At 39.3% G+C, this 19,014-nt stretch overlaps 1 protein-coding gene across 4 annotated transcripts; it reads right to left on the bottom strand.

The window, feature by feature from the left end:
• Window positions 1–651: 651 nt before the first annotated feature.
• Window positions 652–18,753, bottom strand: LOC110984500 (5'-3' DNA helicase ZGRF1-like). Of its 4 annotated transcripts, XM_022244966.2 has the most exons (22): window positions 18,642–18,753; window positions 17,454–17,594; window positions 17,091–17,279; window positions 15,781–16,933; window positions 10,036–10,151; window positions 9,602–9,740; window positions 9,161–9,396; window positions 8,732–8,923; window positions 8,466–8,565; window positions 7,892–8,038; window positions 7,590–7,707; window positions 7,180–7,285; window positions 6,754–6,889; window positions 6,264–6,432; window positions 5,875–5,952; window positions 5,323–5,536; window positions 4,936–5,121; window positions 4,370–4,498; window positions 3,708–3,916; window positions 3,336–3,464; window positions 2,855–2,964; window positions 652–2,626 (listed from the first exon to the last, which is right to left on the bottom strand). In XM_022244966.2, the coding sequence occupies exons 1-22, from the start codon at window positions 18,669–18,671 to the stop codon at window positions 2,397–2,399; spliced, it is 4,257 nt and encodes a 1,418-aa protein (XP_022100658.2). In that variant the 5' UTR covers window positions 18,672–18,753; the 3' UTR covers window positions 652–2,396. The 4 variants fall into 4 exon arrangements, with proteins under 4 accessions (XP_022100658.2, XP_022100741.2, XP_022100484.2 ...); XM_022245049.2 differs by lacking the exons at window positions 15,781–16,933; window positions 17,091–17,279; window positions 17,454–17,594; window positions 18,642–18,753 and adding an exon at window positions 10,706–10,982; XM_022244792.2 differs by lacking the exons at window positions 652–2,626; window positions 2,855–2,964; window positions 3,336–3,464; ... (13 more) ...; window positions 9,602–9,740; window positions 10,036–10,151 and adding exons at window positions 10,217–11,327; window positions 11,710–11,861; window positions 12,302–15,616.
• Between the last annotated feature and the right edge of the window lie 261 nt (window positions 18,754–19,014).

Raw genomic sequence — 19,014 nt, 5'->3', positions numbered from 1 at the left:
ATGCTATATAATAAGCCGTGCCTATGAGCAAAACGAAAACGAGGCTGCAAGCTCCCATTGTATTGTAATCGAAGGTTGCAGCCTCGTTTTCGGTTCTGAGTGAAATATCTAGCGCCCTCTATTGAATGAAAGAATCCAGCTTTCCTGTAAAGCAGAGCAAGTAGAAACGAAAACGAGGCTGGAAGCTCCGCATTATACACCATAAAAGAAATATTTAGCGCCCTCTACTAACAACTTCAAACTTATCTTCCATTTGTCAAAGAAATATGTGGCGCCATCTATTGACGAGTTTCAGCTAGGTTTTCGGATTACATTTCCTATAAAGTATTTGGTGCCCTCCTCGAACTTCCCTGAACTTCATGTCTAGTTAATTTTTTCAACCTCTGCTGACGAGTTTTAGCCAATGTTTTGACCTTCATGAAAATGGATTTTTGGATATAAGACTATTTATTACCCGCATTTTCACCAGTTTCTTACATTTCATTTACAGTACATGTACTTTGGCTTCTGTTTAAAACTAGTTTTTCTAAGTTGGAAATGTTTGCTGCCCTTTATTGCTTGAACTTGTTTCTGAGATTACATTTTTGGCAAAGATTAATGAAGATCTGTAAGACAGCATGAAAATAATGTGTTCAAAAAACATGCGCAAGGTTTAACTTATCATCAGGATATGTAATTTTATTCAAATTACTTGAATAGAGACAAATGATGACAATCAGCAGAAAAGGGGGGAATCACTGTTTTCATGAAGAGACACACATATGGGTCGAGTTCGGGCGGCCTTTTCTTGACACGGGTTTCTTGTTCTCACGCTCGAACGGCAGGAACACGACTCAAGAACATTGTTCTCGGAACAGGATCACACACCACCTCCTCGTCAGGGTTTTACAGGAACACATGGAAAAACTCGTGAGATTTTGATTTTTGACCAGCTGCAAAAAGTAGAGAGATGGCTTCCAAAACCATAGACAATGGGAAGTTTTTCAAAATTAACATTCATTATTTTCTGTAACACAGAAATGAATGTTCCTGTTTATATAGAAAAGAATTCGGCCCATCCAAACATTAACTCTCGAATAACATTGCCTACATGGACACCGCCATGTTGCATGTTGCTTGTCACTAACTACCAGCGATAACTGGTAGTTTGTTCCTGGCGTTCAAGCAGCCGACCCACCAACAACAAATTGAGCTGTTCGTGAACATACGGGAACAAGCCACCCGAACTCGGCCATGGATTACGAAAAAAACAGGTGTTAGGATAAGCACAATTAAGAGAAGTTTCTTCCATATTTTAAATTGCAAAAACTACAACATGTATTCTACATATATAAAACTTTATGCAGTTAAGAAACCTCTGAATGATTCTTTTAAGTGTCAACTTTTACATGGTCCCAGTAGCTAGAAAAAACACATTTGTTAATTAGCTGAAATCAATTAGTACAAATTTGATTCTCTTCCTGAAATTAAAAAATTCACACTTTCCTTCATTCTAGCCCTTCTGTTCAATTTTACCTGCAAGCCTGCATTACAAGCTCAGGCAATTGCTGCTGTAAATGTAAGATATTAATGTTTTTCTTGGTGAAACGTCAATCTCAGTTGACCTATTTTTATGCTTATCAGGGCAATATGTTTTGCACACGTACATGGGACAGGAATGTTGGTCTTCCTTCATAACGCATAGTGTAGTTATGGAGATGCCTACCCCTAACATCATAAATGTAATTTAGAAATAAATGATTTTTGCTTGTGGAAGCATGCTAAAATAGTTAAATTTGATGCTTTGAAGGAAAACTAACAAAAGTATCGAAATAATAAAAAAAGTTTTTGACATTTTCCATCTCTTAAAGAAAACAGTGGCAAAATGACTACATGTACAAACCTGAGGTTGTGGTATATCTGGACTTAAAATACTCAACACACAGCACATGGTAGACTCTATTTTTTTCTAAACATCGAAGCCTCGGTAGTCATCTGTCTTTGCATTACCAACAGAAATAATAAAACTTGGCCCGAAAGCTCTCTTGCTAGCTAGTGACATGTCAAGTAGAGCTCTTACGTCACAATAAACCATGCAGACAATTTCTAAACTCCCATGAGCTTGCAAAAATACTGTGATAATTAAAGCTAACAGTTTGAAAGCAAACACACAGAAACTATTGTAACACAGAAATCCCTGCCAGTTTGACAAGTGAAGAGTGAGTAGTTTTACAATGAGGGCATTGGATTTCAACATTTAACAGGACAGATTAAACCTGGCCTGATTCATTACTGTTTTCAAAATAACCTCGACTGCTGACTTTGATTTTATTCTAATATATCCTCCAAATCTCCAATATCAAAACTTGATACTGGCTTGTTTTCTTGCAAGCTCATCTCTCTGTCAGAATCTTCCATTACAGACAGAAAGGACTTGGGCTGCTTTTATGAGAGGAATGAAGTCCTACCTCCTTTGCTGTGGAATCTTCCATTTCTGATGCAGGGGAGAAATAGGGGCTATTCTGAGGATGAGGAGAACCCTCTACCTCAGTCTGATCATGGCTTGGATCTTGCTTTAAAAGTTCTTCTAATTGTGGCGTCCATTGCTTCCGAAACAGCTGTGATGACTGGATCCCATTTTCAACATCTACTTCGAAAATAAATGGTTCTCAGTAAAAAGTAACATTCACAGTTTTGAAAAAAAATTCATTGGTAGCAGTACTCCATTTACCAATCAAGACACCTAAGCATGCAGAACGTGCATTGATTCTGAAATGCCTGGTCTTATTCCTGTGCCATCGAAGTTCTTAGGATGTTTTGGCTGGTAAGCTGTTCCACAGATTGTAATACTATTAGCAACAATTGATTGTCTTACCTTTGCACTTATCAATAACTTTGCCCCACAAGGTGTTGGCAGACAGGATGCGTAGATTACCCACAATCAACAGGTGGTTCTTGGATCTGGTAAGGGCTACATTGGTTCTCCTAGAGAATTTAAAACAAATCAGTCAACTAAACCACCCTTAAGCCACCCATTTCTCAACCATGAATTCAGCATTCCAGCTTGTGCCTACTGCTTAAATGAAATGAAAAGACAGTTAATCTGGCTACTGATTTGGGGACGTACTGATGTACAGTTGCAATGATGGGGAAACATGTTAAACCGGAATCATGGAAGCAAGTAAGGATTTACAAAATTGTGAGTTTGCAGCAACTAGTTTTCCTTCTTCAGAAAAATACCTCAATAACGAACACCCTTGGATCCAAGATTTTTAGCAGCCCAAGTAAATCCTCGCTAAAGCTAAAGGCCACAAAATGTCAACTTGATGCTTCACAGGATAACTTGGCATCCTTACTTGTCTGAATCTGCAAATCCCATGTAGTCAGTCCGCACACAAGACAAGATGATAACTCCTTTTTCACCTCCTTGAAAAGCATCCACTGTAGATATCTGAATAGCTTTCAAGCTTTTTCGTATGCTCAACCTGGAGAATAATGGATAAAAGACTTTGTTGACCAAATTTACCAACCAATATTGAGGAAATCTATCACATGTGGCTGAATCAATAGCAGTCAATGACAGACCCATAAATGTCTCACAGTCTTAACAATTTTGATTTGTCAACAGTATGGTCTGGTTTGAGTGAACAACTTAATCAAGGCCAGCACTCCAGCCACAAATTTGCCCTTTCCTTTTTCTACACGGAGGTAGGAGAGAGGCTTCTTACTTGCTTGCCTGCAGTAGGATGTTAATCTGGGCTGTCTGTGCCTTATACAGTGTAATCACACCTATGTCTGCTGACTGGACACCAAGTAGGACCAATGTTTCAATCAGAAAGACAACAAACGATGCCTCCTGCTCGTTGTAGTAGCTACCATCATTAGCACCGCATTCTTTCCCACTGGAGACACTATAAAAACACAGTGTTGGCAGGGGCTGTGCAAATAAAAACAAGTAGCATTGTGAAGGAACATCTGGGTTCTAATGATTCATATTAGCCCTACAGCTCTGGGCTAACTGACTGTCTTCATCAGCTTGCTGAAATTAACTTTGACCAATGCAATCACCTGTAACTAATAGTATGAAGATAACAGAATTTTCTCTTGTTTCACTGTATTAGTTGATGGCATGTGTATAGAACTTGTGCTATTATGTCTAAAAAGCCAATGGTCACAAACACAAATCACACTTATGACATCCAGGAACAGTGCACTACATTAAAAGAAAAAATCTGCAACCTGATATTGATATTTTGGAATTGTAAGAAATGCTAAAGTGTGTACCATGGACTGAGTAACTCTGACAGGGAATAAAAGGGACAGTAGCAGTTCCAACTAGCTTAAACCAGATTACTAAAAAAAAATAAAGCAACAGGTGTTAAATACTAACAGCGAGTGGGAGTCTATCCCGAGTTGTCACACCATCAATGAGTTGCTGCTCATAGAATAAGCTGTTAGCTATGGCACTGATAGTGGGATGACATCGGTACTGAGTACGTAGCAATATCGGCTTACAGCCCTGTGACAAGTGAAACAAGTCTTACAAAGTTCATTTTTATTCATACAGTGAACGACAAAAATTAACAGCGATGAAACTTGAACTTGGTATCGTAGAAATGCATTAGCATAAGATTTTGTAGCGATTGCTCCTTCTCCTTGGTCCTACTGATTTGATTTAAGTTCTTCCTTAAACTGGGATCTTGTATCTCAAATCACTTGATGTTCGAACTAAATACCTCCTGAATACCCTTTAAGTTCCCATACAATATGGGTGTCCTAATTTCTCAATATCTTTGCTTTTGTATGCTGTTCCAATAGCACCTTGAAAAGATACTTCTTTGGTTCAGTAAAGATAACTGAATCAAGAAGGGATTTATAACTGAACCTTTAATATCTGAGCCATCAACCCTACAGCTTCTTTCAGCCAATGCTCTAGGGTCATAGTGAAAAGCTCACCAAGAGAATCAATCTGTCAAACAGTGTCTGCTCTAAACCACAGCCGTGAGTAGCCTCAGAGCCTTGAATTGTTGGATCAAGTTGCTTAGGATCACCAACTAAGACAAGATTCTCACACTGGAACCTGGTGATGGGAAGGAGAGAGGAGGGTTCGGTCATCTGACTGCACTCATCAAGGAGGACAACCTGTGAGTTACAAGGAGACGATAGAAGACAGTGTACATCATTAAACAATCATCTGAATCTCATGATGGCTGGATTTGAACAAAATACTTCAACTGTGTTTATCTAATACAACAAATTGGCCATGCACATTTGTACTAGAGGCAAGTATACTTCAACTCATATGCACAGACAGATGGACAAAAATATAGATCATCTACTCACAGGAAACTTAAGGTTGTTCATACAAGGGAAGGTTGATGCAGCACAGGTGACACCAACTACCTTGACACTACCCAGGAGATCCCTGTTTCTACCAAGACGTTGTCTCTCGATGCTTCTCTTGACCTGATGTTTCTCAGTGGGAGTCAGGTCCGTCTTAAGCATCTCATACAGCTCTCTGATCTCCTGACTGTCTTTACTATCTGAGGCGTGAACACTTAAGGGATGGAGAACAAAAGTGATCAATAACTTGGATCCCTACCTTTCAGAATGGGTCAAGAATACACTGCACCATAATTTCAAAGTACAGTGAAGGGAAATTTGTGGGTATTTTTGAACTATTCTTACAGAAATTTCAACAACTTCCTTACTTTTAAAAAGGCCTGATATCAACAAATCATATTTTACAGGTACGTAAAAGAACCTCATTTAAATCAAATTGATTTTTTCAATCAAGTCAAAATTAAACCAATTTACGACCCAAAACAACTAGAGTCTGGACGGTACAAGGTCAGAATGGCTGGGGCTTTGATAATATCAAGGGGCTGACTCTACCTGTATGGCAACACTGGCTTGGCAATTTTCTTCACACTTCCAACTCGAATGAAATCCTCAAAACCAAGATCCAATAATCTGCCAGAAAAGGACATGAGAATACAATTAAGTTAACTTCCCTTCTATTCTCCAAAACGTACAATTTACAGCAACAGAATATTACACTTAATTTTATGCCTTAAGTAGTATAAATGCAAAGAACTGCAATTAACAATCCATAGCACTTCTGTAAAATACTCAGGTGAAGTCCTCCCAAGTATAGATGCAATAGTTTTTGTGCACAATATGTTGAACACTGGTTATGCTCAATCTGAGCAATTAGTGTGCAATAATCCATGCATGCACTAAACCTGTCCCTTCTCAGTTTAATCAACTGCTGGCTTACATACCCTGACAGAATCCTATCCACTGCCACATTGGTGGTAGAAGCAATGAGGAGTTTCCATGGCAACTGCAGAGCAGAATTACCTGGATAGTGAGCATCATTGAGCTCAAAGAGCTGGATGAGAAGCAGGACGGTGACAGCGAGGAGAAAGCTCTTACCAGCACCAAAGACACCTTTTGGGGTGATGATTGTGTAAGGTTTATTGGACACAGCTGGTTTTAAGAGTACATTGTTCCAGACTAGGAAAAATTTCCAAATTTTAATTAGGAATACAACCTTGTGAGAAATCCACGCTATCATCTTGACGAACTATTTGAGAAAAATCTGTAAATATACACACAACTTGACATCCCTTTGAAGGGAAGTGACTGTCATTGTCGTATCAAGCCTTGGCCATGAAGAGCATTCCTTTGGAATTACCACCTCTACAGTGATGAAATATGAAACTTTTCAGTCAATATTATGCACTGGATACAAAATAAACTCAGACTCACCGTGGATAAGTGTGATAGGTTTTGGGCTGGCTTTGTCATTGCTTGCTTGTTGAAACATTGCAGTCACCTTTCTTAAAGCTTCTGCCTGGTCTGTGTTCAACTCGTACTTCTCAATCATGCCTGCTGTTATCTGTTCCTGTCATGGGCAACGATTAGTAACCTCTTTGTTATAAGCCCTCAGGTTTCAGAGGCTGAGACAGATACCTCAGTAATTCTTGATCCAATTATGATATCACTTTGTTCTGTGCACCACTTCAGAAAACTTCAAAAAGGAACATTTACTGAAACAATTTCAGTAATCATCATTTTGATTCTTGAAATTTATGGAATTAATCATCGGCTAGCTTTGCATGAGATTGGGCTCAACCCTTCCACACCTTGAAAAAGAAGTTCAGCATAAGGTTATGAAAACTGTATTAAACTTACAATCTCCTGCGAAGAGCAGTTCAGGTTCCTGCTAGTGCGGAAACCTTGAGCAGGAGGTCTAAAGGTTGATATTCTGGACTGGGTATTAGAGAAGACCTCATCAGACCTTGGAGGTTAGGTAGTGAAGGATGGCAAGATGTTAATAGAATATTTACCATGTTGGGGAAGTCTCAGGCAATTAGAACTATCAGAACTACCTGGATATATATTTGACACACTTCAAACGATTGATAGAAGACTGAGGAAATTAGAATTATTGCCTAATATGCATTCAATGCAGAGTCCATACATTATACACATTGCAAACTGTTTCAAACTCCTAGTGATAACAAATATTATTATTTACATCAACTTGGACCTGACCATAAGATAGACAATTCCTTAGTTGTATAGTCTCCAAGTTTTCTCACCTGCTTCCAAGAAGGTATGGTAAAATGGGGACTGTCCCAGCATTGACAAACTCCTGGATATTGTTGAGACAAGTCATCTCAGAACTTGCATTGCAAGCAAGTAGAGCATGTACAGTGCCTGAGAAAAGAATGAAGAATGAAAACTGGGTTGACCACCAAGGTTTACAAATCAATGCAGTGCCCGCTCAACTTTTGTGAGTGGTCTATATATTTTCTTTAACTTATAAAGTGCATACACGGCTCTTTCAACTTATAATCCACATAAAGAATTGGAAAGGTGTGTGATATGTAGAAACACTTACATGATGATGCCCAGTTGGACGTGGAATATCCTGCAAGAGGCTCAATCTCTACATCACTGTTGGAGGATGGTCCATGGTAGACACTCCTGGCCAGGAATGTTGACCTTGAGTCAAAGGCTAGGTCCTTAGAGATGACCCAGATGTCCTCTACATGACATAGAAAAAAAAATTGCTGAGATATGAATTTTATTCCAACCAAGAAGTGTTGTACATGTAATCAAGACCATCACAAGCACAACAGTGAACAAGGACTAGAGAGTGATCTGTTGCAGATCATTTGAACAGTATCTGACATGAATTTGGGCTGGAGGTCATGTTAGTCTTGTGATGGTCTTGTCGGTTCTGGTGATGGTCGGACAAGGTTTCAACTACAACACTGCAATCAAGGCCCTATTTTAAAGGTGGTTTAATACACCTGTTGCCTATGTTTTATATACTGACTCTGTAATCAAGGTCCTGTTTTGAAGGCGGTTTACTACACCTGTTGCCTGCATACCCTGTAGTAGTAAATATTAATACCAATACTTCTAAAGGAGGGCTGATCACAGCCATTTCCATTCTTCCTCGCAATAACCTTTGCCATACATAGAAGACAACTCCTTTCTCGACAGTCTCAGGTATAGCTTCTTCTTGGTGTTTTCCAACATCTGCTGTTTGTGTTTTCTGATCCATGCCTAAAAAATAGCAAAACCACATCTGTTAAACAGCAATTAATCTGGGGGGAACAACCTCTCTTCTATGAGAGAGCAACAATTCATTAAAAATACAGTACCAGTTTCAAAGGTACACTGTGCCCCATCGGTTTCAGACACGCAAATATCTACACTCTTGCATACTTACAGGTGCACCAGGCATCAGATTATTGTAGCTGGCTCTCCTCTGAAGCTCACAACCATAGTAAAGATGAACTTTATGGCTCTTGAAGTACATGGTGGCAGCAGTCGAAGTTGTCAAGGAGGTTCTGCTTGAACCCACGGACGTGGAATTAGCATTGGAGCTATTACCCTTGAACTTGTCGGCCCACATGAAGAACTACCACAATAACAAAGGTCGGGATTTCAAAAAAAATTGTCTTTCAGCTGTGTTTATCTCCAAATTTGCTTAAGATGCAAGTTTCAATTCAACATACATCTTTGGAAAAGAGATGCCTGCTATGTAATGATCAGTCAAAGTACTCTGAAATGGTTTTCAATCCGCCATGTTTATGACAATTACAGAATGGAAGTATTGATAAAGCAAAGTAAAAAAAAAAATCGCAAGGATGCTCACCTTGCACTGATTGGCCCTCTGGGCACTACACGCATAAAAGAACCTCCCCTTATTAGCTCCATCCTTCTTCACACACACCATCTTGGCTGGGTTGCCATGATCGCATCGAGGTGAAGTGGTGTCGCCAGACTGTTCATCAGATTGTTGCAGTGAGGAGTCTAGATAATGCACATCAGCTTTATCTTTGGCTGAATGGTATCTCTGGCTCAACTCAAACAGAATGATATTCAGATGTTCTGAGTGGATAATTGAAAAGAAATCACAAAGAAAACAAAGTTTACTTTCTTCATGAGAAAAATTCTGAGACATAGAGGAATTCATTTCATACAAAAATTAAAAGAAATACCACTATCGAGAGCACACAGTTGTAACATTACAAGATAACATCTTGTTTCAAATATATAAATTTGACACTCAGACAAGACAATCATCTTGGTGTACCTTTAATAGCTGATGTAAAAACTTGCTTGTAATGAGCAACGGATGAGAAAGAGGCAGGGATTTGTACTTGACGTTGGAGAGATACACCACCTTGGACTTCATCAGAAGATGGGAAGAACAATTCACCACATCTGCTCCTCTTCAAGGAAACAAAGAAAAGTTGTCATCATTGCAATGAGATATGAGTCTTTCTGAGGTTGTGTAATAAAAAAATCTTATTTTCATTTTTAACTTTGAAAGGCAAAGATTTCAAAATCTCCCAGTTGTCAACCTAACATGGGTAAAAATAAAATGGCAACAAAGTTTATCATGGCATTTTCATGAGTAATTGAAAGATGAAAATAGTATTCAAGAAAAATATTTGGCAAAAAAAATTGAAATAATTAGAAACAACAGCAAACTAATATCCCTAAAAGTCTGTAAAAGGTTCTTACCCCTGAAGACAGAGCAGTTTGTCCTGTAACTTTAATGACTGGATTCAGGAAGCCTTTTCTTCTTCTTGTATGTGAAGTAAATGGGTTGTCAACAGCCCCATCTGCTGGTTTGATATCTGTGAATAATATACCTGAAAATGCATCTATTGGCAAATGCAACATCTCTGGAATGTAGTAAAAAACCTTCCTACAAGATAGAGTGCAGTCAACTGATCTCAACTATTCCTGTCTATCAACAACTCATCTCAACATCTCATGTGTCACCTACAGACCGGTGCTTTAACTACCCATCAAATGTGATTTCGCATTTTCATTTTAAGTGGACCACCAACAACTGACCCCTAGCACAACTGACCTTAGCCAGACCTAAGAAACAAGAAGAATCTTATGCTGATGCAAAGGCATTAACATAAGGTTTACTGGTGCAAGACAGCTTTGTTGACAGAGAATGTAACCCTAATCAAAGAATACTGAGAAGACTGGGAAAAAATATGAGATTCATAAGTTTTACTTCTTGATAAAGACTTTAAGGTTGGTTCAGCAGACTTGTTTCACTTTTGTTGAAAGAGGGCAAGCAACTGGCGCAGTAATGTTGTCTGGACATACATGTACCATGAACACCAGGTGGACTTTGTTGGCAATGATGACCTGCGATTGTTTCAATTCTCACCTCCAGTCCCAGAAAGGGGATCATCACAAGTAGGATCGAATGTCTTGTGAAATAGTGCCAGTGTTTCAACAAATTCACATCTTCTTGGCATAAACCTGGAAGCTTCAGTTTGAGGCAAACCCTCAAAGTCTGCTCTTAAGTTGATGGGGGCATCTTTATTCATGGCAAGGGAGGCATCCTTTGGTAGTGCTGATAAAAATGAGTTGTATGTTGTGTTGTGATGAAGGAAATCATCTTAGGTCCACTGGTGATAGCTCCATGTTGGGCATTCTTTAAAGCAAGAATCATCTATTTCAGCACTCGATTCAGGTGTGGGATGCAGACAAGACCCAAAGTCTTTCCCCCCAACAATGGCCAAACTAGGATGCGATGACTGTCCATCTTGATTGAACCTACATGTAGTTGTACTTATCTGAGGAGCATCCTTCATAAGACCAGTCAATGGAATATCTTCTTCCTGCATCAGATAAGGAAAGTAGTTGGTGTGGATGGACACAGATGTACACGTCGAGTCCTCCCTCCTTGCTCTAGCTTGGAAAATTGTTGGGAGTTCAAGTCTTCTCCGAACTGTCCCACTTGATACTGGGTTGTACCAATAATAGTCTCTCTTCTTTTTGGTATCCTAGTGAGAAACCAGATGACAGATTTAGTTTTGGACTAATTTAAGTACTGCTGGCAGCAATGATTAAATAGTGCCATATTGAATCGTGTGTAATATTCTCTGATAAGGGAAAACTTGTCATAACCATAAATGGTTGCCAATTTTCGGTTGAAGATTTTGCATGCATTTTGTTACATTATCATTATATGATTTAAATTCATGGTCTTATTCAAATTTACATGTACTTATAGAAATAAATCATAAAGCCACTGATGACAAAAGTGAAACTTTAGCCCAATTTTTTCTCTCTTAACTTTCACAAAATAAACAGTCAAAAGGGAAAATTATTAAGTGAAAATTATTTGTGGAGTTCCCTTGACAAACTTTTTTTAAGGTATGATACCTTGCCCGTAGATCTTGAAATAGTTCCTTCAGAGGAGATGCTGGCATCATCAATCCCACTCCTCTGAAGATGAGGCATGCATGAATCTTCAGCCTGGCAGAACTGCATCCAGGCTGGAAGCCCCCCTTCATCTGCATCATATGATGGAAGATCTGTAAAATGGATCAATATTACCAAGAATTACATCAGTCACTCAAGCAGTAATGTAAAGTCTCAACATTTTGATTGAAAAATGACTTTATAATGAGGGATTTATTTGCATCCATAACTAATCCCTGTACTAAAGTTTATAGTGTACAGTACATGTATACATGTAGCTTGAAGAAAATCTGCAGTTTTGATCAGACTGTCTGCATATTTGAAAGAAATATGACATCGTAAAACTTATCATGTACAGTATAGGGTATCAATGAATCAATGAGTACATGTACTGTACAAGGGCAAGTTCCATCAAAAGGTAACCAGGATTGCGTTTTTCACTATTTTTCTGATCTCAAACGTCTGCCTCCACAAGGCACTATCTGACCACTCAGCAATGCGTTCATTAGTTAATACCACCCCTACGACTGAATGGAAAAAAAGTAACACTTACAACTCTCCTGCTTGTGAAATTGTAAACTTGAAACAGAATCCTTGTCAGGCATCCGCATGACCCAGTCACTGTCCCGTTTCCTTGAATGAAGACTGTAAAATGCAGCGGAGCTGTCCTTCTCCATAGTAAATGCATCTGGTTGCTGATCAAGTCTTGCATCCAATTCAGCATACTGTTGGCTGTCGCCTGGAAACATTGGCCAACATCTTGGGGAAAAGGGTGTCACTTGAACAGATGTACTTGCTTTCCACTGTTCCAGCATATCATCACTACTTCCAGAATTTTCACCAGATTGGGAGACAGACACTCCCAGTGATCTTACTATGCATGTGTCTAAACCTACATTTTGACATTCTTGGTCAATACATGTATTTCTTGCATCATAAATCCACGTCTTTTTTGCTCTTCCTGGACTTTCAGACCAACGATCAAAGCCTGCAGGCTGAGTAAAATGTACTCCCACCCTTCCTGTAAACTCTTCTTCAGATCTTTCCATCTCCACTGAAGAATGCTGTGACCAGTTATCATTGTCTTCTTCACATTTCTTGTTTGATTCGAAAACATTTCTCCATCTGTTCCTTTCATGTTTTTTCAGCAACTGATTTGTATCTTCTGAGTGATCTTGGGATGTTCTGCACATATCTTGTGTCCAACTTGAAAGATGACAAGCCTTTAAATTGCACTTCAGTGATGGTGTTTCAGGTAGAAACTCATAACAGTTCTGGGAAGATGACCTGAGGACAGGTGGTTGCTCCCAAATAAGATTCTCTGATTTCTCTAGACTGCCATGAAATCCACTGGAAGTATCACCACATGGTGTGCTCCCCATCCTCATTTCACCAACAGCTGGATTCATCACTGTCGGAAAATCAAACCGATGAATTTGCACTTTATGGGACACTGTTTTTTGCTTGCATCTCTTTGCAACTCCTTTCCACTTTTCTGGAACATACCAAGGTAAATCAGAACTCTGGTTGAATGATGGATTATCAGTACATCTTGACTGATTAGTCAACATCATATCATTGCCCAAGGTTTGTTCCTTGGATGTACATGTACGTGGGAGAAATTTTGTATTTCTGGTGTCTGAGTCACTGGTTTCTGGGTGCTGTAAACTAAAAGAAATGTGACCAAGTTTTCCTGTAACATCTTTCAATATATTACACTTGCTCTGTGATAATGCACTCTCTTCAGGTAATATCTCTGGATGGATGACTGGAACACAATGCTCTTCAGTGACTGTGTTCTGAATGTTTGTATTTGAATTATTAATGTTCTGAGAAAAGGTCATTTCTTGGAAAATGTGGGAATTCTGTAAACCTTCATGCTCACTGCCAGTAACATTTGGTAGTAACATTCCAATCTGTGGCACAACACTGTCTGAGACATCCTCTTCAGCCCTTGTGAAGGGCTCTATACTCCTTAGCCAGTCTTCTAGAGAGTCCTCATTGTTGAAAGTTGATGCTTTCACATCTTTGAATTGTGTTTGAGTGGTCTCAATTGGAGGGGAGCATTCATAAGTCAGGACAGATTCTTGACATTTTCTCGGACATTCCTCAATGAATCTCATTTGCATTTGCCTGACTGGAACACTTTCCATCTGAGTATTTCTTGAGATCACCTTCTGCTCTCTGGAATCAAGACACTCAAACTCATCTCTAGGAAACTGTCCAATAGCATGGGCAGCTATCGACTGAGCAAGCACACCAACCTCAGTGTCAGATATGGTTTTGTTGGATTCACCGTTACTGCACCAAGGGGCAAGATCAAAAGAAGACATCCAAGAAGTTCCTTCCTCCATCTTTCTTTGTTGGGTCTTCCACTGCACAGAGGTCACCTCTGTTACTTTATCTTCCACCAATGGACCATACTCTTGATCAAGTTTCGTGATGTCAGGGGTCTGAGGTGTTGACTTCCAAGATGATTCAAATTCAACTTCAATCTGATTGGCGCACTCCATGCACATACATGTATTCTGTGAACTGCATAACGCAGCACTACAAAGAGTGCAGATTTGATGTACACTGGTGCTCCTATCATCCATGCCTGCCTCTTTACTTGTAAGTATGTGTGTACATGTACTTGTTTCAGATGCACACCATTCTGACTTTTCAATGACATTCTTCAGGAGTTTTTCATCATCATGATGGGTAGAATCAAGTAACATCAACTGTCTCCTGTCTGCCTCATCCTTGGAACTGATTGTAATGATAACCACATCACTGGTCACACCCTTCTTGTTTCTTCCAACATTACTCTCTTCATCTTGTTTTCCATCATCCAAAGAACTACAGTCCCCTTGAACTTCAGTAACTTCCTGCATTGTTTCATTTTCATTTCTCTCATCCTTGTTCCCATCACATTGATTTAAGTTTTCCTCATATTTGTTAAACTCATCTCTTTGTGTCCTATTTTCCTTAAGGCTAACATCATACTCCCAATTATCATGGTTTCTACCACTCTCATTCTTACCATCCTCAATCTTGTTTACCTGGTTGAAATCCTCCCGACCTCTAATGGCTACTTTTCTTTCACAAGTTTCATCCTCATTAAAGCCATCCTGATTCATATTACCATAGAAACTATCATTGTTACAACTACCTCTTGACTTTGTATTTCTCTGGTCTTCACTGCATAAGTTTCCTTCATCTTGGTTGCAACTATCAGATTTCCTATTACCATGGGAACCAATGTTCTCAACAGATTTTCCCTGATTCTCTATGTCTGTTTTATCCTGGTTGCCACTACCATGGTAACTCTCATCATGAACAGCATTTGTGTGGCTTTCACTGGCATTGCTAATATCCCAGAAATGGCCATTCTGCTTCCCATTACCATGGTAACTGCCATCTTCACAATTACACTCCTGGGCAATATCTTCATAATTCTCACTGTGTAAGTCTCCATCCTGGTTACAAATATCCTCAGTTCTATCTCGGTATGTATCTACATGTAGCTCATTCCTATGGGCTTTGTTTCTTTCAACCTGACTAAAGCTATCCAGCCTCCTGTTCTTACTGTCCAAATTGCTTTCACTATGTTTCCTATCCTCTTGCTTTCTTCTACTCTGATTACAGTCATTATCCTTGTTTGTATCTTGGTTTGTATTTCCCTGGCTTCTTGAGCTTCTTTCTTCCTGATTAACATTATCCTGTATCTCATCGCCCTGAGCTTGTTCCTCATAGTTCTGATTCTCCTTCTCCTTCATAATTCTGACTTTATGATGAGAACCTAAGTCATGATCTTGATCAAGGCTTTCCTGTTCAAAACTGTTCATGATGATAGTGGAGCTACTTTGTTGTGCAATCCCACCAACTGTTTGCAAAAAAGTTGCATTCCTGGCTTAAGTAAATAGCCCAATAACAGTTCCACTAAAACTGTTAAGTTCAATCAAGCATTATGAATACGGTGAATATGATAATTTGAAAATATATGTAAAGACAAACATTTTGAGACAACTCAGTCTGTTAGTTACTCACCTTCCTCACCTGATGTTTTGCGTCGCTGGATATCAGTTAAGTCTTCCAGTCCTGGTTCATTTGTCATGCTTTCAGGATGCTCCAGTCGTTCCACTGAAATGGAAGCAGTTTCAACTTGTGCCATCTCAGTTTCATATTGTCTGTGAAAAGTTCTCGGTGATCCATAATCAGAAATACTGTTTGTGGGATCTTTGAGTGTATTACTTGATGAACAGGTAGGAGTCATTGAAGAGTCTGCAGCTGACTGTCCCAACAGTGTCATAACATCTACGTCTTTAGAAAATTCTGGTGAATATAAGCTTTTAAGAGGTTCCGTCACTTGGACAGGAATGTGTGGTGAAACTGCATCTTTGATGTCAGTGGCTAAACTGGACAAGGTTTCAGGAACCAGTTCCCTTTCTGATATAGCATTTGGCTGTTTGATGGGTGGCTTAAATTTGGCATATCTTTTTCCAAGAAGTGCAAGGATCTGTGAAGTACTTCGCCTTTCTGCTGCAAGTGGTGACTGTTTGGTGTTCAGGTCACCGTATACCTTCGAAGAATTTTCCTTCAAGGAGATATACCCATTTCCATGCAATGATTGTTCATCTGAATGGCTTGCAAAGTGATGGTTGATTTCACAGTCTTCACTGAAAGCAAGGTTATTTTCCTTTTGTTGTTCAAACTCAAACTTATCTGGGTGCATTCTTTTATTCTCTCTAAACTGAAGATGGGATTGTTTGTTCTTCAAAGGAGAGTTATCAGAAAGTTCATCACTGTGGCACAAGTACACATTTGTTGTGCTAACATTAGCTGTATCAGGGGCACTTGAGAGGTCCATTTTGGGTGTTATAGGTGGACCAAATCCATCACCATTTGAGAAACTGACTGTGGTCTGATTGTCATGAAAAACTGTCCCACTGTGGTCCAAAGACTGCTCACACAGGCTAACACTGCTTTCATACACATTGAGAAAATTTGTCTTGAAGTTTTTTAATTCCCTTGCTCCTGCGAAAGGTGTGCTGAACAGGGAAGGTTTCTGGATGGAATTCTTAGAGTGAAGTTTTTCTGGTTGTTCAACAGCAGAGAACGGGGGTGGTGTGGCTAGTGTGGAAGTCAAGTTTCCATCCTCCGTTACTAACTTTTTGGATGCTTGTCTTGGAACCATGAAACCCTGTTAAACCAAATTAAAAACAAAAAATCTGAAGATCGTGATATATTAATCACAATCAAATTAAAATATGAAAATAAAGATATGATACATTAAAAAAACAATAAATCCATTTAACTTATGTCAATAACTAAATGCAGAGAGCACTCTAGCAACTGACTCTTCTTTTCCTTTTCAAGGACATCCTTTTCTGTCTTCCAAACATTGGTTGATGTCCTTCTTCTTGTTGTTTCTGTTTTTGTTGCTGTTCTGCAGGAACCTCATGGCTGAAAACAGTATCACGTACAGCTTTCTCTTCTTCCACTGCGATCAAATATCGGTCACTTTCAAGTTCTTCTCCAACCAAAACCTTGGAATTGAAAAGTGAAGGAAAAGACAACTTAAGCTTTAAGGCACATTTCTCTTGTTTTATCAAGTACGTTTACATAAACCTACACGTACATGCTCACTAAGAGCAACAGTGCTTTGGGACATTTCAAATCTAATTTTCACTACTTTGGAAAAGTATATGTACTGTACATACCTGATGAGGTTTGACATATACAGCATCAAGTTTAGAGCCTTTCTCATCAAACAAAATGGCCCTTGTACCCTGAGCACTGATCTTTAACAATCCATCCTGCCACGTCTTGCTCTTTTTAGTCTTCTGATGGGTGTACAGAACCTGTCATTAATTATGGAGGCAAAGTTTCTTCAAATAAACAAACCATTCCACTCCATAGCAATGCACATGTTCACAACTAGTAGTTTTTTCAACTTGCCATTCTGGTTTTGATATCTTCAAATTAAAAGACATTATTCTGGGGTGTGCCTGGGCAGTTTTGGGATATATGAAAGGTGAATAAAGAATCCCCTGAATATTTCTTGTAAAAAATTCATGTTAACTGCTGGAAGTTGAAATTAAATTAAACCTCACTCATTCGTACACCAAGTCTATGCTTTACCGTACCACTGGCTACACCTCATGGGTTTGTTTATCCAATTTCTATCTCGCATTCCCTTGTGCGCCTCAAACTCCGATCTAGCTTATAGGTTGAACAACCTCTGAACTGACTGACAATAACATGAAAATTGAAAGACTAGGCCTACATCTCATGCAGCCATCTGCAACCGTTGACATGGCTGACCGTTGTGCCTTATCTGTGTTCAGTGCAATCTTGAAAGTTGCACAAATTCTGAGTTGATTTCCATCAGGACAGAGTAAAATAAATTTGCGCAGTGTCAAGACTGCGCTTATAACATGTATAAAGCATTTGTTTGACTGGGTACAAGCATGACAAGACCACGCTCAAGACAACAGCCATGATCTGTATCTGTGACATTGCAGACACCAATTCTGGCTTTAGGTTTAATGCAACAGAGAGAGAGGGTAGGTTACTAGGATGTTGCTATGTAGAGTGACTGAGTGGGGCCTGTGACTAAGGAGGTTTTAAACTTCTCACATGTCTCAACAGAGTAAAGATGTCGTTGAGGTACATGTACTGTCATGACTGTACTGTCTATATAGGACCAGTAAATGATGTACATGTTGTAGCCCCACGACTGGCACGGACTCTCACTCCCGATCCATCCTTAGTGGGGCTATATACATAGGGGCCTAGGCCTTACGACGTACATGTACATGATGTAGGCCTTAAAATTCGCTTGATTAGAAATTAGCGTTAAACAGGAATAAAATAACAACTGTGAAACGAATGCATAAACTTCTTACACTGTAGTTTCTCCTTGTGTCACTCGCCATCGTTCTGTGCTTCCCGAATGGGATAAGTAACAAAATACCAACTTAACCTGTTAGCGATGTACAGCCCAGACGTTTCTGTCAGTCTGTGTTTAATTTTTCAACTAGCGCGCCACGCGTGCACTGTCATTGCCATCATCTCGCTTGTCTGCCCTACTTTTTAGGTATGCATTGTGGGTAAGTAAACTTTAGATTAGACTTGATACGTGTCTTTTGCAACAATGAAGAGCCACTGTAGATTCAAATACAATGTACAAAATCTGGAGAATTCCCCAGAACCTCCGACAAACAATAAACGCAAACACGCAATACGCTTGTATGCCATGGCACTTGAAAAATACACATG

The sequence above is a fragment of the Acanthaster planci genome, linkage group LG19 (assembly GCF_054643075.1).
Source record: "Acanthaster planci isolate LZ-2023a linkage group LG19, COTS_SCS, whole genome shotgun sequence".
Taxonomy (NCBI): Eukaryota; Metazoa; Echinodermata; class Asteroidea; order Valvatida; family Acanthasteridae; genus Acanthaster; species Acanthaster planci.
This window is presented reverse-complemented; position numbering and strand designations above follow the sequence as displayed.